We start from the raw sequence: 23,915 nt of genomic DNA, 5'->3' as shown, positions 1-23,915 counted from the left end.
AGAAAAAGAGTAAGATATGGCCATGCGCAAGGGTCTGGAAAGAATGCCAAGATTTTTTATTAAGTTAAGAAAAAGTACAATAAATACAGAATGCTTCTATTTAGGTATGTTAAAAAGCATTATATATATATATATGAAATATATATATATATAGGTATGTTAAAAAGCATTATATATATATATGAAACATATATATATATATATATATTTTTTTTTTTTTTTTTTCATTCGAGAGGGCTAACCAAGATAGTCCCCCAGTCCCCTTCAGAGTGAAGGCCTGGGAGAAGATTAACTTTGCATTTTATAACTTTGTGTACTGTTTGAATTTTTTTATTATGAGTATACATTGAATTTTATTGAATAAATTTGTTTCAATAATAATGGTACAGCAACATATCTGCTAACATAGAAGGGTGTTCAGAATATACTGCAAGATTTTTTTTAAAGATTTATTTATTTATTAATTGAGTGAGAGAAAAAGAGAGCAGGGGGAAGGGGGAAGGAGGAAAAGGGAGAGAATCTCAAGCAGACCTCCCATGAGCACGGAGTCCAACACAGGGCTCTATCCCAGAACCGAGAGATCATGACCCGAGCCAAAATCAAGAATTAGATGCTTAACCGATAGAGCCACCCAGGCGCCCCATGTAAAGATTGTTGTTTAAGCCGGAAAACATACACATGCCACGGTAAGGATGGGCACGGCTCTATATTAAGATGCTGGTTTCCTCTGAGTAGGACTGTGGTGCTTTTCCTGCTCTTTCTTCTTGTCTGCTTTTTCTGTAATCATCAAGGGTGATTTTAATATTAAGACAGCAGTAACAAAAGCAATTAACAAGAGCAAAAGAAAGTTTGTGTTAGAGAAGGAAAAAAGAATAGAATTCAGAGGTAGAGCTGTGGATCGTGGAAAAGCGCAGGCAGAGGCCAGCTAGCCGGAGACCAGAGAGGGTGTGGGAAGCAGGACATACCTGCCTGCGCATCTGAATAAAGAGAAACCCAAATGAGAAGCTCTGGAAATGGTCCTCTTCCCTTAAGTAGCAGCAGCAGTGGTGTCCTGAGGAGCCTCATCTGTCCACCAGGACCCAGATGGGAGGCCCTCTTACTGCGGATCACGAGACCAGCAGGGAGGCTCTGAAACACAGCCCCTGGGGACACCTACTTCTGCAAGCAGCTCTCCTCCCCGCCCTCCCATCTCCCAAGCCATCCTGGAAACACAGCATGATGGATGTACTACCCCCATCACAGAGAAGAAAAAAAGGTCTAGGGTCACTCAGCTCCAAGTGTTGCCTGGTCTGATCCCTAGTTCTGAAGTGGAAGCTCTCCTTGTAGTTTCTTGGTTTAAAACACTTACTAATGCAAGGCATGGGGCAGGGAAGCCTGTGACCACAAGGGCTGACACTGCCTGACCCTTGTATGTGACCCTCGTCAATGCCCACATCCCTACATTTATAATGGGACTGAGACAAGACATCAGCTCTGTCTCCAGAGGCAGTGATGGCAGAGAATGTCAGGTTCCATCCAAAGTCAGGAGGTATAAGACCAAAACAACCAAAGCAGACTCACATCAGTGGGTAGGTATGAGGGAGTAAGTATGGATAATCATTTTATATATCCTTCTCTAAACACTTCACAATCTCACCTTCACACCGCTTCTCCTAAAATCTTTCCATCAAGGTCTTACCAACCTCTGCATTACCATGACTTCTCCGCTGTGCATGGCTGAGAGCTACAAAGAAAGCTATGAGCAGGAGATGGTCACGGGCTCCAAAGAAGGCCTACACCACAGGGAGGAGACTCTCAGTCTGAAGTCACGCTAACCATGCCAGGGAAAGTAGGAGGACTCAGATGTGCAATGAGAGGGCAGCCTGCCAAGAGGGAAGAGAAGACATCTACATCTCACTTCCCCACCCAAGATGACTAAACACACCAAGTCTAGCAGAGAAGCTGGTCATCTGTCTACATAGTCTGGCTGCTGGGATTTGGTGACTACATGGTATGCTCTTCCAGGCTCACACTTCCAATGAAAAATGTCAACCCTAGGTACCAACACTCATTGGTTACCAATCCACAGGGCCACCTATGTCCAAATGGAACCTGGAAGCCAAAGAATGTAGTAGTTATAAACACTGGCTCTGGAGTCAACACTATCTGGGTTTGAACCCTGCCTCTTTCTCTACCAGCTGTGTGACCCCAACCAATTACTTCACTTCTCTGTGCCTTAGTTTCCTTAGCTGCTGCATGCATTAAATGAGATGATGTGCATAAAATGCTTAGCACAGTGGGTGACCCATAGTGACAGCTCAGTAAATGCCAACTAAAAATAATTTATCAGGATATCTGCATACACACCTGTGTGCACACCCACCCACAACACTGACAGCACCCAATCCCCATGACAGCATCAGGACCAGGGAGTACCAAGCCCACAGTGCGTTCCAACTGCATCCTCCCCATTCTCGCACTGGTGTCTGTCACCATCAGACAGTGAAAGGGCCAAAGGGAGAAAACACAGATTGTGAAAGTGTGGGAAAGCCAGGCCAGAAGAAGCGGGGAGCCTTGTCAAAGTTGGGGTTTCAGGACAAAGCCCAAATCTCAGAAAATTGCATCAGCCAACTACAAAACACAAAACCCTACAAGCATGCACATGCTATGCAGAAGGAGAAGGCTGGGGGCGGGACAGGGAAGAGAGAGAATTCCTGGCATCTAAGTACTCTCCCTTTACCCCCACACCAGCAGATGTTCACAAGCTGACCTGGGCCTTGGCCAAGCTCTTGGCTCCTGCTGAAGCAAAGCCTGAGCACGTCCCTCAGGAAAGTGACCTCTTCAAAGGCTGGGCTGGGGAGCCCTGTCCAGGGAGAGGAAGGGCTCCTTGAGAAAAAAGTAGAAAGAAAATGTGGGATAGGAATGAAAAGGGAGGCACAGAGGGGCAGCAGAGAAACAAAAGAGTCGAGGTTCAGAGTCATCAGAATTCAGATTTGGGCCAACTGGGGAATGTCCTTCACAAAAATCATCATCTTAACAACTGGCCCCATTCGGATCCAAAACAGACTTCAGAGAGAAATGAGAGTCTATGTGGGCTTCTGGGGTCTGGGGGTTGATAAAGGAATACAAGGATTCTAAGAAATAGAGCACATGCTCAGTGCCTTGTGGACTAAAGGGCTAACACAGCACAGGGAGGTGGCAGGTGGACAACCAGCAGGCCTTTGGCTCATTTCCAGACATGGGCTGGACAGGAGACACAGAACAGAAGATCGACGGTGTTTGTATGGGCAGTGGGAAGAATGAAGTGCTTTACTGCAAGGGAAGGAGGGGGCCATGCCTGAATCTATTGTTTAAAATAACTAGGCCCACTACCTGGGCCACTCATGATCTTTCTCTGTCGTCAAGTCAAAATAAGTATCAATGAAGATTTCTGGGGTGCCTGGGTGGCTCAGCTGGTTAAGCATCAGACTCTTGGTTTCGGCTCAGGTCCAATCTCAGGGTTGTGGGATCAAGACCTCCATCAGGCTCTGCATCCTGTGTGGAGTCTGCTGGAGATTCTCTCCCTCCCCTTCTCCCTCTGCTCCTCCCCCTGCTTGTGCTCAATCTCTCTAAAATAAATAAATAAATAAAATCTTAAAAAAAAAAGTGAAAATCTCTTTCCTGCTAAATATGGTGGACTGAACATTCATGTCCATCTCTATACTCCCTCCCCAAACCTCATTAAAACAAGAGGATGACATCAGGGAAATACAAATCAAAACCATAATGCGATACCACATTACACCAGTTAGAATGGCTAAAATTGACAAGACAGGAAACAACAAATGTTGGTGAGGATGTGGAGAAAGGGGAACCCTCTTACACTGCTGGTGGGAATGCAAGCTGGTACAGCCATTCTGGAAAACAGGATGGAGGTTCCTCAGGAAGTTAAAAATAGAGATACCTTACAACCCAGCAATTGCTCTACTGGGTATTTACCCCAAAGATACAGACATAGTGAAAAGAAGGGGCACATGCCCCCCAATGTTCATAGCACCAATGTCCACAATAGCCAAACTGTGGAAGGAGCTGAGACGTCCTTCAACAGACAAATGGATAAAGATGTGGTTCATATATACAATGGAATATTACTCAGCCATCAGAAAAGATGAATACCCACAATTTGCACTGACATGGATGGAACTGGAGGGGATTATGCTAAGTGAAATAAGTCAAGCAGAGAAAGACCATTATCATTGGTTTCACTCATATGTGGAAGATAAGGAATAGTGCAAAGGACCATAGGGGAAAGGAGGGGAAAATGAATGGGAAGAAATGAGAGGGAGCCAAACCATGAGAGACTTGACTCCGGGAAACAAACTGAGGATTGTGGAAAGGGAGGTGGGTAGGGGGGTGGGGTAACTGGGTGATGGGTATTAAGGAGGGCACGTGTTTTTGTTTTGTTTTGTTTTTTTAATGATTTTTTATTATATTATGTTAGTCACCATACAGTACATCCCCGGTTTCCGATGTAAGGCTCGATGATTCATTAGTTGCGTATAACACCCAGTGCACCATGCAATACGTGCCCTTAAGGAGGGCACGTGTTGTGATGAGCACTGGGTGTTATACGCAATTAATGAATCACTGAACACTACACCAAAAACTAATGATGTACTATATGTTGGCTAATTGAATTTAAATTAAAAAAAAAATAAGAGGATGACAAGCTTTAGCAGAGAAACAAACTGGAATCGGCACAGTATCTGATGAACAGTTCTTACAAAAATCTGCCTTACAAGAATTAGTGGTAGGAAGGCTCACTATAAAAAAGAAAAGGGCAATTTCTTTTTCATGAGAGACTTCAAATGTTTACTTTTCTATGATTTCTCTGCCACCTAAAAAGTGCCTAACAGTAGGCATTCAAGCCATTGTTGAATCAATATACTCCCCAAGGAAGGAGCACAGTGTGACCTCACAGGCTATGCCTAGTACCGACCCTGCTGTCTTTAATTTAACCAGCACTCTTTAGATATTTTCTAAGATCTGTGAGAGTACAAGTTGAATAAAATCCTGGCCTGGATAAGGCAATTATTAACTGCCTTTCTGATTTAAAAAAAAAAAACAACTTCTGATTTAAAAAAAACCTAACTATAATCTATAACTCAGCTCGGCCGTAGAAATGGTATTAGGAGAATAAAATGGGGAAGAGTGTGTATCCATAAGGGAAAGTCCATGAAAGCTCAACCTTGTACTTCCGTGTAAAGCCAACAGATCTCAAACTAATAAACCCAAAATAGTGATACAAACATTTTGTTGAGATAAATGGAGGTAAAGACTAGATGAGGCAGCTTTCCGTGGAATCAGAAGATGTACTTTAATTCTTTCAGAACTGGAGGTGAGTGGACCGCCTAAGACCTGCTGTGGAAAGGCAGAGCAGGGGCCTCTGTCTTACCATTACAGGACACGCAGTACTATTTGACTGCTAAAATCAAACCCATAGAACACTTGGATCAAAAAAGAAATTTTCTTAAACAACAACAACAAAGATTTATTTCAAGACCTCACTCAAATGACTTCTCCCTCCACAAAGTCTTCTCAGAAACCCTTCCTCTTCTCCTGTGAAAATGACTGTCTGTACCATCCGTCTGGCAACTAATCCTATTTCACTTGGCAATGAACGCAACTCTTCTGTCTTCTCTCTTTGCACGTAATGACGCCCTGACTAAATTACTACTGCTTCACAGGAGAGTGCGCTTCTCACCACACCTGAGGAGTCTACCGCAGACCAGGGGATTAAATCCACGAGCTCTGGAGGGGGCGGCACCCTGGCTCCCCGTTACCTGCGTAAGCGTTGGCCTGCTGCAGAAGGTCGGTGCAGGTGTGCACATCTGCAAATGCTCGGATGCCCAAGCAATTGGTGGGATGCAACTGAGATTGCAGGAAGTCACAGCAGTTCTGCCGAACGTCCATGAGCTGCAGCAAGCTGGCCGCTGGGAGCAGCACCTGCAGGAGAAGGCGACATGCTGAGACACCAGATCCCCTCCAACAGGCCCTCATCATCCTGACACACTGTTCCAATCACAGCACTCCCACACTCAAGGTCCTTGCATGGCCCTCCCCTGCTTGTCCAACTAAGTCCAAACTTCCTTCGGGGCAGCAGAGCCTTATTTCCCATGACTGTCCCCTTCACAGCCCTAAGCACCAGCACAGTCTCTGTATCCCTACATCCACAGCAGTGCCTCCCAATCACTCATGTACATACGAAATCTCTGGGGATCTTACTGAAACTCTGATTCAAGAGGTCTAGGGCGGGGCCTGGGAGCCTACATTTCTAACAAACAGCCAGGTGATGCTTGCAGCTGCTGGCCCAAGAACCAAACCTTGAGTAACAAGCCCCTTATGGACTGAATGTTTGTGCCCTCCTCCCCCAAATGTGTCTGTTGAAACTCTAACCCCAATATGACTGTATCTGGAGATAGGATCTATGAAGAGGTGATAAATGAGGTCATAAAGATGGGGCCCCTACGTGAAGAGAGACACCAGAGCATGCTCTCTCTCTCTCTCTCTGTCTCTCTAATGTAAGGACATAGGGAGAGAGCAACCTTCTGAAAGCCAGGAAGAGTCTCACCAGCAACCAAATCAACTAGAACTTTGATCCTGGACTTCAAATCTTCAAAACCAGGAGAAAAACAAATGTCTGTTGTTTACGCCACCCATTCTGTGGTCTTCTGTTATGGCAGCCCAAGCTGACCAAGGTAGATTGGCTCTCTTACCTGGCTACACATTGAATCACCTGGAGAATTTTTAAAACACTGATGCCTGGGTCTCGGCCCCAAAGATTTTAACTTCATAGGTATGAGGTGTGGCCTGGACAGTGAGACGTTTCTAAAGCTCCCCAGGTGTTTTCAAACTACAGCCACGTTTGAGAAAACACTTCCCTACAGCCTTTAGCGTACCATTTTCACTCAGTTGCTGAGTAAATTGTTCACTACTGCCTTCACCACTTAATTACTAAGCATCTGTATGCCAGGTATTGGTCTAGGCTCTGGGGTTTAGTGGTAAGTGCAGTAAGCCAGACCCTGGCTCTTACGGAGTTTATAATCTACTGGAAAAAAAAAGAGTGACCCTCAAATCCCTCAAGACTCAGGCGATCACACTGTATTCTCCCATCCAACAGATAAATGGTAAAGAACATCTCCGGGTACATTCTCAGAGAAAGGAGAGAAGTTTCCTTTTAAAAGGTCACAGAACACATGCGTATTTACACTGTAGCTTGGAAAACAGAAATAGTTTCTGTTCAGGTGTTTTTCCTAAAAGCCAGGGAAGACTGGCTTGAGCAGGCCAAAGAGGGTGCTCAGACCGCCAACCCCACTCTAGTTTCCCGAGGACCTTCCCACAGCTGCCAGAGCCTGCCCCCGGGTCAAAAATCCAGAAGAAATGGCATAGTCCTACTAGACCCCAGCTCTGCTCCCCACCACCCCTGCCCTAGGGAAAGGGTAGAGAGTCTGAGAGTGACTTTCCAAAAAGAAATTAAAAAAAGAAATCACAGAGCATTATAGTTTCATTTGAGGCTGCTTAGTCTGGGGCCCCCAGCATCCATTTTACCATAAAAACAACCCTCACATCCCAGGCCTTTGCTCTCAGCTGCTCCCCTGGCTCTCAGAGGGAGTGTCTGGGCCAGCTAGACTCCAGCTGTTCTCATCCACAAGGGCTTACCCGGGAAGACATGGGCTACAGATGCATTTGTTTTCTTGATTCAGGGCACGACAAAAGTCTTTCTTTTTTTTTTTTTTAAAGCGATTTAAATTCTAGACCCTGACGTTCTCCCAAAACATATCTGAACACCTCCGTGCAGTAAGGCCAAAAACCCTGCTTCACTGCCCATTTTCTTAGGACCGAGGACACAGAACTTGCAGTGCTAAAACGTGAGCAGCTGGTGACCCTTCTTCATCCCTGCCCACCTGCAGAAACCACCAAGCGCCTCCACCACCCGTGGTCCTACTCCCAAGCTAAGCACCTACTCTTCATGAGGCAGGCTTTTCCTTCCTATGAGCTTAACTTCCTCCTCCCTCACACAGCTGAGTTCCAGGAAGTTAAAGCATGCTCCTCTCCCTTCTCTCGTCCACTCTCCTATGTCCCCAACAGTAAATTAACATGTCCTTAGTATTTTTTGAGCCACTGGTTCATTCCAGAGAAGGAGAAAGATAAAAGTACTCACTCTTGGGGAGTTTTAGACCATAAGGTAGTTCCAAATCTGAGCACCTGAGCTCCAACCCCACTAAGCAGCCATAATCTGGGAACCTCAATTAACCTGTGAGCTTGCTCAGCCTAGCCAAACAGATTCTAGGACCAGATTAGTCTCAGCCTGCTAGTTAAGTAGATAACCATTAACCATTCTTGCTGAATACACAGCAGGAAAGGAAAGCTGTGTTTCAAATCCGCAAATGACCTCTATGGTACCCTCTTGACCAACGCTAGCTACAAACTCTACAGTTAGGGTCACAGGTTGACCAGTCACCCTGGTCTGCGGAAACTTGGCCAGTTTCAGCACTGAAAGTTCTCTGTCCCAGGAGACCCCTCAGTTCCGGGCAAACTGGGGCGGTTGATCACCCTAGGGATCAGGAACTTCTAAGCAGTTACCCTAAGAATCCCTGGTGGACAGGAATAACCAAATGCTGTCCAGCACACACTACTCTGTGGTGGGACGAGCCCCAAAAGCGTCAGGCTGAGAAGAGGCAGGAAGGGGACAGCAGCCCTTTGAGCCCCACAGAGGAGGATTTCTGAGAGTCCAGTCTGCCCCCAGATTGCATTCCCAGCCAAGCCAGGGACACACGGCCCCTTCCCCTTTGCCCTTTTTCCCCACAAAGACAGCGGCACGGTTTGGTGCTTAAATTCTCAAGCTCGTGACACTCAGCCAAAGAAATTAAATCATAAATACTTCCCGAACATATTCCACAAGTTATACTTTCAGTTTTTAAAGCTTCCCTGGATAGAGCTACCCACATAGCTTTTCCCCACTGTTCACACAACACACTTAGCAGGCAAAAATTACAAGGTTTTCCACCTTGCCACACCACCGCCCCCATCCTGTTTCGGTCCACTCCTGGCCAAAAGCATTCCCAAGATGACTTCCTCAAGTGAACGGGGGCTTGTGGTTTCTCTCATTGCTTCTTTCCTCTCTTTGATCTTACACTGTGATTAGCTATGACTCAAAAGGCCTTTTCTTCCCACTACTTGCTTCCTACAGGAAGGCGTGAAGAAAAGTAAAGCAAGTCAGAAAACTGAGGGCAAGATTTGGAGGCTGGAAGATTTATCACTGCTCCAACTCTGCATCTCAGGGATAAACTGAGGCTCCATCTGCTGGGGTTCTGGGGCTGCACACGATGCGAACAGACACAAATCCCCAGAGGCTGTGAAAGAAAAGAGAGCAAAACATCCATAAGGTGGCTGTGCTCGCTTCCCTCTCCCACATCAACAAGGGCTTTTGGAGGATTTCCTCTTCTCTTCTCTTGCGTGCAATCCACTCCCTCGAGGGGCAGCAGTAACGGGCTGTGAACAAGAGGCCACGCTCAGGTCCTCAGCTTGGCGGAATCACTAGGGCACTAGTGCTTGGCCCCTGGAAGGAGGGGGCCAACACGGGAGGAGCTGCTGGCTGGAACCACCCCGGGGATGCAAGAAGACTCGAGGTCCAGCAGCCTTCAGCTTGCCTCTTACCACCCCAGCGTTTTAGTTCTGGGAAAACAGGCTCTACTATGACCCTCAGCAGAGAGTTTACAGGTTTCCCACCAGCTTGCAAATGGCCTCCCCTCCATTTTCCAGGAGCAGGCCCCGTTTTGTTTTTTTCTCTCCCTCGGATAACATGAAAACACAGCAGAGGATATCCCGTCACTGAGTTTGTTTCCTCTAACAAAAACAAAAGGAAATGCCCTGCCTCAGAAGGTACCGACTCCTGGAATTTCAGGGAGGCAGGGCCATGCCTAGAGGGAGGGAGACCACCAACCAGAGGGCCAGGTGACAGGCCTAAGGCCCCACACAGTAGGTCTGTCTCTGCCAACACCAGGCATGAAGCCTGGCACAGAAACATTGTTAAATAAAACTTTGTTGAAAAAAAAAGAAAGAAAGAAAAGTGGAGGAGGGAACAGGGAAGTTGGGGAGGGAAGAAGAGAAAGAGAAGGAGGGAAGGAAGAAAGGAGGGAGAGGAAGAGCAGTAAGCAGAAGAGCAGGAGAGCTAGCAAACTAGCACTGCTGTGATAAAAAGTGTCCCTTAGAATTCTAACTTCTCCACTTACTGGCCATGTGACTAAAGGCAAATTACTTAACCTCTCTGTGCCCTGCTGTCTCGACAATAAAATAAAGACCATAATGGTACTACCTTCGAGGTTTGTTGCAAGAATCAAATGAGATAACACATCTAAAGCAGTGAACAAAGCACCTGGTGCACAGGGAGGGCTCAGTTAAATTAGTTTTTATTATTATTATGAGCTTGAGTCAAGATTCTGATTCTTCATTTAACAAGACACTCAAATTCACCACGTCAACAGAGCCAGTGAGGCGGAGAGAGCAGGGTTCAAACTCCAATGCTACTACCTGTTTGACCACTCGGAGCATTAGCTTCCTCAACTGTAAAAGGCGGCCCATATTAGAAGACACCACTCATTTGGTGGTGATGAAATGAAGTGAAATAACGCACATGAAGTGATCAACGCGCGCTTGGCTTACAACCAGTACTACTAAGCGTCAGCTCTGACGGCAGTTACCTCCACCACGGAAAGGCGATGCAGTCTCTCCGGGGTACAGGTGGCTTGGAAGGAATGAAGGGTGGAGCTCTGCGAGCCATTTAACCCAGCCCCAAACCTCTGACTGTTGTTTCTCAGGCTTTCAGGGGAGCCCCGGTGCCTCCCTGCTCACCTCCTCGGTGTGCCAAATCCCCGACAGAGCGTGTCTTCAGAGGTCGTGAGCAGCTGCCTCAGCAGGTAACATCGCACGCAGCATGAAGCAGCAGCCACAACCTGATCCCAACTTTCTCGTCTCACCCTTTTAAGTTTCGTTTCCCCCAGGTCAGTCTGACCAAACCACATTTTAAAGTGAGGAGGAACCAGGTAAACAAATAGTGTATCTCACTGATGCTAAGTAATGCCCAGTTTGCTGACAGTTGCGCCTGGTGCCCCACAGTGGAGCCCCCGCATGTGCCCCCCCACACACACACATGAACACAGCTGGCCCCTCAAGGGGCTCCTACATCAATGGGCTCACAGACATGCGAACAAAGGAGGAAAGCGTGACCTCCTGGTCTTCCTTCAAGACGGGGCCCACACAAGACCTCCTCAGTGAGGCTGCCCCCCTGACCATCCCCATCAAGGCAGCAATGGCCCTTCTGTGTCCTGGGTACCCCCACCCTGACCCCACCACAGCGGTGAGGATCCAGGTGCTGAGCCATCTGTCTCCACCCTCAGACCATGTGCTCCTTAGTGACAGGGTCTCTGTGCTCACACTGCCCATACCTCTGCCGGCACAGGGGAGCAATGTTCTAAGGCTTTACCTATATTAATTCATGTAATCATCACACCAACCCTCTGAGATTAAGTGCTAGTATTATGCCCACATTACAGCTGAAAACACTGAGGCACAGAAAGGTTAAGTAACTTGCTTAGTGTCTCACAGCTAGAAAATGGTGGAGCCAGGATTTGAAGGCAGACAGTCTGACTCATGACCACCCAATAGAATGGGTACTACTATGACTGATCCTTGAGGCGAGCGGCTGGTGGGGGTGTCAGAGAGGCTCCAGTAGAAGGGAGAGAACACAGATCAGAGGCTGACACAGTACGTGTCTCCGCTGGCCAGAGCTCACTGAGTCCCCCGCCCCCACTTTACAGCTGGGAAAACTGACACCCTATGGGGGGAGGGTCTGAGTACGAGCACTATGGGCCTCAGGGGTGAGGCTAAGGCATCAGCCAGGCCTCCATCCGTCCTCAACTCCTGCCTCATCACTGCTTCCATAGAACTTCTTCCTCTGAACCTGCCCATCCTCACTCTGGCCCCCTGCCCTCCCCCTACAAAGTAGTTCTACAAGAGGCAACGGTGAAGCCAGGTTTGACAGGCTCCTCTGGTGAGTCTATCCGCTGCTACCTGCCTTAAGAACACGGTGCTGTACATACTACCACTGGGTGAGACCAAAGCTGCAAAGATAAGCACCCAGCCAGGTGATAAGGATCCAGAGTGGAACATCTTCTAATTATCCAAGTTTGTAAACATTTTGTACTTTACGGGGGAGGGGGGAGGAACTACTTGGCAAACACATGATAAAAAGGGAAGAAAAAGCTGGTTCCAATCATACAATCTACAACCTCACCTACAGTGTTGTGGGGTTTTGGGGGGGGGTTGGTTTTGTTTTAGTGGCTTAAAACAACACAAATTCATTTTCTGACACTTCTGGAAGTCATAAGTTCCAAATGGGTCTCCCTGGACTGAAATTAAGGTGTCAACAGGGCTGCATTCCTTCTGAAGGCTCTAAGGGAGAATATGTTTCCTTGCCTTTCCTGCTTCTAGAGGCCACCCACATTCCTTGGTTCATGGCTCCCCTGTCTTCAAAGATGGAAACATCAGGTTGAGCCTCTCTCGGGTCATATCTCCCTGGTTCTCCTTATCCCCCTCCCCCTTCCACTTTAGAAAGCCCCTGTGACTACACGGGCCCCCTCTGGATAATCCGAGGTAATCTCCCCATCACACACTCTGCTGATGATCAGCAGCATCAATCCCATCTGCAAGGTTAATTGCTCTTTGACAGTTAGCCTAACATACTCACAGGTTCCAGAAATTAGGACATGAACTTTTGGAGGGGGGTCATTACTCTGCCTACCACACTATAGGATTAATAGTTATTGATTAGGGGCGCCTGGGTGGTGCAGTTGGTTGAGCACCCGACTCTTGGTTTTGGTTCAGGTCATGATCTCAGGGTCGTGAGATGGAGCCCCACATCGGGCTCTGCACTCAGCACAGAGTCTGCTTGAGATTCTCTTTCCCTTTGCCCTTCTCCCCACCCTCTCTAAAATAAATAAATCTTTTATTAAGTTGATTAGCCCCTAATGCAAGATTTTTAAAAATTATTTACCCTCTGCACATTTTTAGGTTGACATCTAGCATTTTTCATAGAGTTGCAAAAGATGTACTTTTTTGCATCTTGTAAATCTCAATATTTACATCACTTTTTAAAGTATCCAAGTGGACATGAATGTGATGATGATATAACCATCACCCATTTAATATGTTTTTCAGCACATGCTCTACAACTCATTCTGCACTCACTGTCACTGCCCAAAGTCATTCTGCTGTTTCAATTCTGCTCCTAGACTTGGATGTGAGCGTTCGGATGCCCACTCCATTCTGGATGAAAAAGACCAGAAACAAAATGGGATGGCTATGTGTTTTACTGTGTATAAAACAGAACTCAATTTTTAAAAGGGCAGAGGATTATTAGATTAGATCACTGTCCAATCCAAGAGTCTGTCCAGAGACAAAGGCAGACTCTATCGAGAGGCAGGCTCCTCAGGACCGAATGCAGGGCGCCTCGCACCCCCAATCTGCCTGCACCATGTACCCTTCACCCTCACCAGTACCCTGCACCACACCAAACTAACTCCCACTCACGTGCAGGCCACAGCTTAAATCCTATCTCCCAAAAGAGCCCTTTCCAGATCCCCTCATCCATCCAGAATGAGTCCCCGATATTGTATATCATGTTCCCTTCCTTCAAATGACTCATCACAATCTGTGCACAGACATCACTTGTGTGCTGATTTGATGAGCATCTGTCTTCACCCCTGGACCACAAACCGCATGACAGCAGGCAATGGAGTTGCCACTGTTCCTGTCACAATCACTGTGCCCAAAAAAGTGCCTGGCATATAACCAGCACTCGAACATTTGGGTTGAATTGAAAGAATAAATGATTACCAACTTAGCCTCCCAAATACCTTGATCCTGGTAAAGGAGGTGATGTTCTGGATAAGCGAAACAGATATTTTGGTCACTGGAGATACCTCTCCAGAGGTATCTCCTGGTACCGCCTTACAATAAATAAGGTGGAACTGTGCTTTTAAATGAAAAAAGAAAAATCCTTCCTATGACCTGCAACTTCCAGCACTTTACTGAAATAGTAAGGCCTTAAAGACAAGAAATAGTATGTCCCCTGTGTCTGGGTTTAGCCCCGGGCTTTGGAGGCCTCCAGAGTGGGTACACCCTCAAACATCTCCCCTACTGAAGCATGTCACTGCTGCATCGCGTCCCCACAATAAAGACGCACACCTTTGGGTGAAGCAGTGTCTTCACTGGCTCCTCTTTTCAAGGCTCCAGATGGCCGAGGATGAGGGCGGGGCGGCAAAAGGCACACACTTCACAGCCGCACAGCCCTGCTGAGGCTCAGACCTGGTGCTTGGCACCTCCACCTCTAAGCCTGAGCGCTCAGAGAAACTCGGTTGACTAATGTTGAAACAGGAAAAATGTTTAACAGCTTCACAATCTGTATTGAAAATCCCTGAGATGAGATGATGACGGAGGAGAACTGGGGTCACCCAGGCTTTTAGTTCTTCCTTCACCCAGAGTTTGAACCAACATGAGATAAAGACTATGTGCTCGGGGCCCAAGCTCATTCAGAGGTATCATGACTTAGCAGTAAGGGCATGGGTGCCACAGTCAGACAGGCATGACTTTGAGGGTCGTTCACCCACCCACATGCTATGTGATGTGGGGCAAGGTACCTAACCTCTTTGGAGCTTTAGTTTCCTCTCCAGCTACCAAATGAGTTGTTACGAGGGTTCAGTGAAACGGTGCTGTAAAACGGTGCCCGTGAGCGCGTGATGAGCTGTGAGCTGCGGCTGAGTTTACCTGGACGTTCTCTTCGGTCACCTCAATTTCCGCCGTATAGATGTAGTCAATCAGCTTATTCAGCGTCCTCCCATCCACGTCCTTGATTTCTATCTTCTTGGCTTTACTCTCAGACATGTCACCTGCAGTCCAAAACAAAACCAAAAGGGACATAAACTTGGTGCTTAACTTTCACAGAGCAAGTTGCCCTGTCTTAGCAACATAAAAGCACCAGCAGGGAGCAGAAGGGATTCAGGCACGGAGGAGTATGAAACAGCCAACATCTGGGTCACACCAACTTTGGGTCTGTAATCATCTGCAAACCAGTCTGAAGCATTCCCCACTCTACCTGTTGCCCATTTCCATTTTGAACCACATCTGTGTGCAGTAACTCATTCAACCACCATTTCCTGTAAGCTTATATACACAGGGCCAGGAAAAGTAAAGAAGAGATGCACCTGTCCTCAAGAAGCACATGGTCTAGCAGGGCTGATATCTAAAAATATATGAGATGATACGTTTACTAGATATATACAAAGTACCAGTATAACAACAACAGTACAAAGTAACACTTACTGAGGGCTGTGACTAAGCACTATGCTAAGCACTTGAAGTGGTGCTTCTTTCAATCTTCACAACCATTCATGAGTTTCATTAATATTATCCCCCATTTTACAGATGAAGAAACTGAGGCACAGGAGGATGGGTATTCATTTTGCCCACAGTCACACATCTAGGAAGGGGCCAGGCTGGGACTGAAACCAGGGAGTAGGACCTAGAGCCCACACTCATACTCACTACTCTATACTAAATCCCAAGAATGCAGAAGATGGAGCAGCCAACCCTGGGAAGCCATCCTAGCAGGAGGTCACATTGAAGCTGGGTATTTCCACAGGCAGCAAAGATGAGGAAGCATGAGCTGGAGGCAGGAACCTTAGGTGTAAAGGGAAGAAAGTGCCAAAAGGATAAATTTAAGGAACAGTGAGAGGCTGGTCTGGGGTGATAGCGAGAGGAAGCTAGAGAGGTAGCCAGGGGCCAGACCTTGCAGAGCCCTGTAAGCCATGCAAATGAGATTGGACTTTCATTCTAAGTGTAGCACCACTGAAAGGTTATAAACAGGAGAATGACATCAACAGATGGGTATTTCTGAATGAAATTTTGGTTGCCTGGTGGAAGCTGGGTCAGAGGCAGGGAAAGCAGTTGGGAGGCCCTGATAATAATCCAACAGAGGAAGGACAGAGCCTGTGAACTAGGGCAGCAGTGGCACCACATCTGCACTCCTGAGGCCCCTTAGCGCAGCCTGCACTCTCTAGACAGCACATGGGTTTATCGATAGCCAGGCTCATTCAATAAACGCTGCTGATTTCAGAAGGAAGAGACAGCCAAGACATGTGTCTTCGTAAACTGAAATAAAGGGCAACTTGACTGCAAGAAACAGGGATTCAGAAGCCCTTGTGTGAATACGAAAACAGAGCCTGGGTAGTTGTTTTCTCTCTGTGGAATTTGTGCAATGGAGCCAAGAAAATAAAGTACAGTACAGCGTGTGGGCTGCAGACGCCCACCTCCAAGCTGCACGGGCTGCACATTATTCTTCCACCAATCCACAATTCCCATCCTAACACAGTTAGAGATTTGAATGAGTCTGGAACAGGGAGGAAAGGGAGGAAAACCTACTCCGAATCCTGCCCACTCCCTCCACTGCCAGATCAGGTAGACCACAAACCCTCCACTCTGTTCTGTCTTCTCTCTGATTGCTGGCGAAAGCCAGCGAAAAGGCCTCAGTACAAAGGGCCCTGAGGCAGCACAAAGATGCTAAGAGGAAACGGGAAAGGATAGTGGGGGAAAGGATAGTGGGTTTCTACTGCACCCATTAGACAGGCTCTCACAATCTCCCTCTTGAGTACTCCAAGACACATAAATAAAGACACACACCCAAGGAAATCAGAAGTTTTACTCATCTCTCTAAATAGCTATTAAGAAGTTCATCAATAAGAGTGTAGTTGATAATCATAATGCAAACAATAATTACAGACAGTCAATTCTTTTGTTGGAACTTGGGCCTTAGAAAAAAGACTGAAAAAAGAACCACCTGAACACAAGAACCAAGAGATTCAGAAGCCCTTATGTGGGTATGGAAACAGAGCCCAGCTTGATTGTTTTCTTTCTGTGGAATCTGTACTTGGAAGTCATATTAGTCAGTCAATCTTGTAACTGTGGGGTAAACAAGTGGAAACTCCTGAAATTATGTGAAAATACTGGTAGATATAGGCAAAAGTTTTATTTTTCTGGGGGATGAAAGATCACTCTTATTAGTCAAATGTAGAGCAAACATTAATACACAGTTTTCTAGATGGTGGAACTTTGGAAGATTTCCTTCCTGCTTCTTTAACATGACTTTGAAGTTTCTAATTTTCTATCTTAAATACTTAAAACTTCAATACGTAAGTGGGAAAGAACATGTGAAAGAAAAACCATGGCCTCAAAAACCAAATCTATGTTTTAAGAAAGTTCCCTTATAGGAAACTGGAAACCTGTATAAGTCACACAGACTTGTCAAATACAATCTTGAGTATTTCTTACAGACCAACAGATATTACTGCAACAAACTAAGGCTTCAGCTTAAACAGACTCTGAAAATGGTAGCAATAATAGCTACTACGTGTGCCAGGACCTCGGCTAAGGGTTTACACACATTATCTCATTCGATCCTTATAACAACTCCAGGAGATAGATATTATTTCCATTTCACAAATTAAAGAACTGGCATTTCAAAAGGTATCTGCATATAGCTAGAGGGAGACAGGGCTGGGATTTGCACCTTGGCCTAACTATAGACTACATTTCATTTCTCATAAATCCCTGTGTAACTTAAACCTCACCCTAACTAATGACCTTGATAAAAGTATTTCCAAACAAGGCTTTGGTCCAAATTCTGAGGACAACTTAGTATATAAGACCTAGACAAGCAAGAACCAAGAGGGATGAGATCTTGTCAAGCTTATTTGCCAAAATATCCTCAACACCTAACAAAGTGCTTGGTATATAGCAAGCACTTAAAAAATACTTGTTGGAGAGAAGGGGAAAAAAAGAAGGAAGAAAGGGGCTTTCTCTTGATATCTCACAATTCCATGGACTCCAGTAATTCCTGAGGGGTGGAAACCAACAAAGGCTTCACCATTCTTGCTCCTTTCCTTACTTCTGCTACTCTAGAAAACAAAGCATGAAACCTATAAGTCCTTCCATCTTCAAGGTCAACCCAAGAGTCCTCCTCCTCTGTTTTTCCCAAGAGGCCCAGCCCAGACACCTCAGACTTGAACTTTCAGAAAATGTCTGTTAGTTGCACATCTTTTTAGCCCCTTCCACGTCTGCTTGTCATCTGTACCTTGCATGTGCTGTTCCTCCAAAAAGAACATGATCCAATCAAAGGCAGTTATTTGTTCGTTCATTCATTCATTTACCCACTCATTCATTCATTCAACGAACATGTATCAAATAGTCCCTGTGTGCCAAGCACTGTGCTAGGCCAGAGGACACCACGACGAATAAGCGATGGCCCTACCTTCACACAGCTCAGTCCAGTGGAGAGAGAGACAAGTAAATCAACAATTACAAAGTATGTTAAATACTAGAAAAGAGGGCTCAGCTTAAAGGATTCTGAAGTGGAGATTCCTGTACCTTGAACTGTATGCAAAATGATGAGCACACAGAGCCCATATTTGCTTTTTGGAGGGCAGAGTCCATTGTTTTCAACAGATTGATTCATAATGGTTAAGAACCACTGATCAAAAATGAGATCTGGAGAAGGAGTCATAGTTATTCAGAAAAGAGGTGAGTATGAGGGAAGAATATATATGCCAGGCAAAAAGAGGTAAGAAAGAACGTGACCTGTTCTGGGCCCCTAAGAAGTTGAGTCTGGCAGAAGTACAGCATGCAAAGGCAGAAACGGGGAGACGAGGCTGGAGATATAAGCAGGGTCTAGACCACTGGAAGGCCTTGTGCGCCATGTCAAGGAGTTCAGACTTCATCCTGAGAGCAATGGAAAGCCCCTGACAGATTTTAAGAGGCTAAGGGACACATCAGATTGATATTTTGGATGTGATAGCTATAGTGTAGAAAATGGGCTAGGGGTGAGGGAACAAAATAGGAGACAGGTTGACCAGTTTCAAAGGCTGCTGGAGGAAATTAGGTGAGAGACGATGGTAGCCTGGACCTAAGGACTAGGTCTTCAAATGTCTTTAAATCCTCAGGCTATACCTTAGGACCTTGTACCTAGACATCTCCAAAACCCACAGAAAGCCCAGGACAGCAAGCAATCCCATACTTCTCTCAGGTCAAGTGATGACAGGGGTTCATACCCTGAGCCCACCTATTCTTTAAAACTTGGTTCCTTTAACACCATAAGATGGTGTTGTTTTAATGTACTTGGATGACATGTAGGGACCCATATGGAGTACAAATATTCTAGTATACAGAACCCATAGTGAAGGGCATGACGATAAAGAAGACAAAAACTGACTCAGCTATTGGGGTAAAATCAGCTTCCCTGGGGATGGAGGTGCTACCCAAGGAGGAAGCAGGGGAATCTAATTCACAGGACAAAGATGGGCAGAACGCAGCATTGCTGGCCTCTCTAATGACTGCGCTAAAGGAGTGGTGGACTGTTTGAGTGACGGCCCATCCCAGATCTTCTCACAAGCTGGTTGCCTCTTGACACGATCCTGAGAGCACTCAGACCTGTTTCACATTTATTCCAAGTTACTCTGGGCAGGATATGGTCAAGGAACAGGGTTGATATCTGGGACACTTGGGCAACACGAACTCAGAGGACAAAAAAATAAAAACACGTTAAGCCTGAGTAAAAAGATCGTAATCACACCACTCAAGTCAGAAGAATGTCACGAGTATTTCCTTTTCATTTTGGCCTTAAACATGCTGATAGAAATGGACGTAACGAGAGTCAGCTGGGCCTTTTCATGACTAAGTTTATGGATTTTGAAGCTGAACCTGATCATCAGAACAAAATTTTACAATGTAACTTTTTGTTTGTACCTGTTTATCAAGGTTTAAGCAAACTAAGGGGCCTCAAAAAATACACAAGTCTCATATATTGATGATGGAAGTATAAGCTGGCACAACTGTTCCAAGAACTGTGGATTTCTGTCATGTGTCTCGCAAGTCTTCAAAATGTGCACACCCTTATTCTAGGGATCTATGCTAAGGAAACAATCAAAAGGTAAATAAGATTAAGAGGCGGGGCGCCTGGGTGGCACAGCGGTTAAGCGTCTGCCTTCGGCTCAGGGCGTGATCCCGGCATTCTGGGATCAAGCCCCACATCAGGCTCCTCAGCTGGGAGCCTGCTTCTTCCTCTCCCACTCCCCCTGCTTGTGTTCCCTCTCTCGCTGGCTGTCTCTCTCTCTGTCAAATAAATAAATAAAATCTTTAAAAAAAAATAAGATTAAGAGGCAAAGATATGCATCCTAGTATCATTTATAATAGCAAAATATTAAAAAGAATTGTATTTTCTAAATAAAATCTTTAAAAAAAAAAAGAATTGTATTTTCTAACCAAAGAGGAAATGGATTTTCAATTAGGATATATACGATGGAATCTTATGAAGCCATTAAAATGATGATGTAGATATGGTTTCACTGATGTGAAAATATATTGACCATATACTGCTGGTTTAATTATGCAACTTTTCACTGAGCACCTACTACATGGGAGATCATGCCAGGCAGTGGGGAGACAGCGGTGAAGACAGGTACAGTTCTTAACTGACTGACAAGAGCTATCAGATACTGAGGAAGTAATGAGACAAGCAATAATACTAAGTACAAGCATAAAGTATCATAAGAGTAAATATCAAAAGAATTTAACCTAATCCAAGGGGATCATGGGAAAGCCGACCTGAGGAAACGCTGCTTCAGCGGTAATGAAAGATGAATAGGAGTTAGACAGGCAAAGACGCAGGAGGGAGAACATTCCAGGGCGATGAACAGCTATTTTTTTTAAGTATACATATTACATCACCTATGTATATACAAAATGAATTTATATTAAAATTTTATTTTGGGGGTGCCTGGGTGGCTTAGGTGGTTAAGCGTCTGCCTTCAGCTCAGGTCGTAAACCCAGGGTCCTGGGATCGAGTCCCGCATCGGGCTCCCTGCTCGGTGGGGGGCCTGCTTCTCCCTCTCCCCCTGCTCATGCTCTTTCTCTCGCTCTCTCTTGCTCTCAAATAAATAAAATATTTTTTTAAAAATTATTTTGTATCTGTATATATTTACAATTATAAAGTCTGAAAGGATATAAACTATAATTTTATCTACATGTTGTATTACATGTAATTTTTTATTTTTGTTTTTTGGCTTGTCCACATTTTTCTCATTTTTTTCCTGCAATGAACATCTGTGAGTAGTATTTAGATGGGTAGATGGATGGGTGGGTGGAGAGACAGGCAGGTGGCTCGCTCGCTGGCTGGCTGGCTGGATATATGGAAGGCTGGAAGGATGGACACTAACCAGATCCAACGGAAGATTTGAGCTGGGCTTCACATTAGACTGTTTTCTTACTGATTTTTTTCCTCTCTTCAATAAATAGAATCCAAGATCTGCTTCAGAAGCATCTTTTCTGTTAATAGAATTACCTTGTTTGGTTAGGCACTTCCACTACCCCAGAGGCAAGTTCATTAGCCACAAGTGGAGCCAATACTACAATTCCAAACAGATTTCCTCTCTCAACACTGGACCTTCCAAACCACACAGGCAAGAGAAGAAGGACTGACCGAGGTACTAACTGAAGGTGCAGCTTAAATAACTATTGCAAACAAAACAAATTATTTTAAAGACAGAGAGATGGATGAAGGAGAGAGGGGAACAAAGAAATAAAAACCTCACTACTAGAGTATGAAATTATGCCAAAGAGAATGCAGCTCAGAACTTCCAGGTCGTAAAATTAGCTGGTTTTCTAAGCCAGATTTTCCAGGCTACTAATTCCCAGCCCAAGGCTCACAGTGAGGTAAGACTGTCTTGGTCTGCTTGGTGGAGGCACAGCTCCAAGTTGCGACCAGCTCCTTTACACGATGAGCCAACAGAGAGCCGCAGGTGAGGAACTCTCAAAACACAAGGCTAAGTCACCCCCAACTAGAACCACTCTTGCCTAGGAGAGGCCACGTACTATATATTAGGAAAAGAGTAAGAGCATATTCAGCAAAAATTGGGTGCTTGCACTCACCCATTCTTAGCAAGCCCACATTTATTCTTTCAAACTTCATTTATTTACTGTCTCCTAAACACCACGCCCTGTGGTTGGCTCTGAGGATTCAACTGACAAGACGTGGTCCTCAAATGCCCAAAGCTCACCATGGTGAAGACACTGCATTCATTCATTTGAAAAACATCTGACTCCTGTGTACCAGGTGCTTAGGATGTGGTAGTAAACAACACCTCTGTCTTCACGGAGCTTACAGTCTAGCGAGGAGAGAAAGATAAAGAACACATCGACAGCCAACAACAGGATTTTCAGACAGGGATAAATGTTATGAAAAAATATGTAGTGGGGAACTATGGAGAGGGTCATCAGAGGAGGCCTCTCAAAGGAGACACCTGAGCTGTAAACTGCAGGATGAGGGGAGCCTGGGTGGCTCAGTTGGTTAAGCATCTGCCTTCAGCTCAGGTCATGATCCCAGGGTCCTGGGATGGAGTCCCACATCGGGCTCCTTGCTCCACAGGGAGCCTGTTTCTTCCTCTGCCTGCCGCTCCCCCTGCTTGTGCGCTCTCTCTCTGACAAATAAATAAATAAAATCTTTTAAAAAAATAAAATTAAAAAAAAAGTTAACTGCAGGATGAGAAGCAGCCAATACACCAGACGCCAGAGCACGGGCACAGCAGACCCCAGGAAACAGACAAGAACACAGAGGGATGGTGACCACACTCAAAAGCAGCACTGGGTACTTGGCAAAAGTGGGGAAGGGACACCTGACCCAGTTCGAGGGGCTCGCCCACCCAGCTGGCCTTCGGTCAGCACTGGTTTATAGAGCAGGGGAGGTGCTGTGAGGTACTACAAACAGGAAGCTCTGCCCACGGGTTTCAAGGAATTCAATCTCACACGTGAACTAGTTGGACAGGGCTATTTGGCATGTACAGGAAGCAGGGACTCTCTAGAATGCTGGCAAAGGTGCTGAAACTGAATGCCGGATGGTGAAAATTCCTGTCTTATTCTCCCCTCCAAGCCCCACCATCACTTCTCCCAAATCTCTTCCACACTCCCTGTAAAGGCTCAAGGGGGTTCGCAGACCTTGCCTGGTAGGAATGGCTAGGGAAGGACAAGCTAGTCCAGCATGGGGCCAGGTATCAAGAAACCAAGTTCCACTCATTTACTGTGTGACCTGGGGCAAGTCCCTTCCTTTTTCTTAGCCTCAGTGTTTCCCACCTGCAAAATGAAAGACCAGAGGCCTGGGGATGAGCCCAAGAGCCTAAATGTCTAAAAGCTCCTCTACACGATTATGATGCATGTGAAGTCTGAGAACTAATAACCTCTGATTCCACCTCTTCTTTCCTCCTAGTGGGCAAGGGGCTACATACTAGGCTGGTTGCACCCAGTACTCTGTGGTGCAAAACATAGTCTCTGGCACACAGAAGCGCGTCACGGTGAGTGTCACAGCATTCTCTTCCCGCCTTCCCCTCATGCCACCACCCGAAATAATCCCTCAACGGGGCCGCGGCCCCATAACTATGGGTTATTTTTTGCCCCTCATCGTACCTGTGAACATCGCACAGAAGTAGGGGCTGCAGGCTGCCAGGACCACACGGTGGGCTTCTATCTCGACATCTTCCGCCACAATCATCACATCACACAACAGCTGTTTACTGTAAAACACCAGTGAGGGGACAGCATGGGTCACAGCACCAACGCCCACCCCCAGCCATACAAGGATATTTCTTGTTTCCACCCAGATTCCATGTTGCCAGCACACAAGGCTGTCAGAGACATTTGCCGTACTGAGTTAGGCAGGGGGATGAACTCTTCGACTTTTCCAAGTCCCTGCTAAGCCTGGCATTCATGCTTTCCTAAGGCACACAGAGAGATCCAAGTACCCT

General features: G+C 46.0%; 1 protein-coding gene across 1 annotated transcript in view; it reads right to left on the bottom strand.

Annotated features, from left to right (window-relative positions):
- Positions 1 to 23,684, bottom strand: part of KLHL3 (kelch like family member 3) — an 81,913-nt gene extending 58,229 nt beyond the window's left edge. Inside the window, exons 1-3 of the mRNA XM_040622410.1 lie at positions 23,578 to 23,684; positions 14,842 to 14,963; positions 5,802 to 5,964 (exon numbers count right to left, since the gene is read on the bottom strand). Of these exons, the coding sequence (XP_040478344.1) occupies positions 5,802 to 5,964; positions 14,842 to 14,963; positions 23,578 to 23,662 (370 nt within the window). The 5' untranslated portion in view covers positions 23,663 to 23,684. The remainder of the gene's footprint in view (positions 1 to 5,801; positions 5,965 to 14,841; positions 14,964 to 23,577) is intronic.
- Between the last annotated feature and the right edge of the window lie 231 nt (positions 23,685 to 23,915).

Source organism: Ursus maritimus, unplaced genomic scaffold (assembly GCF_017311325.1).
Source record: "Ursus maritimus isolate PB19 unplaced genomic scaffold, ASM1731132v1 scaffold_5, whole genome shotgun sequence".
Classification (NCBI taxonomy): domain Eukaryota; kingdom Metazoa; phylum Chordata; class Mammalia; order Carnivora; family Ursidae; genus Ursus; species Ursus maritimus.
This window is presented reverse-complemented; position numbering and strand designations above follow the sequence as displayed.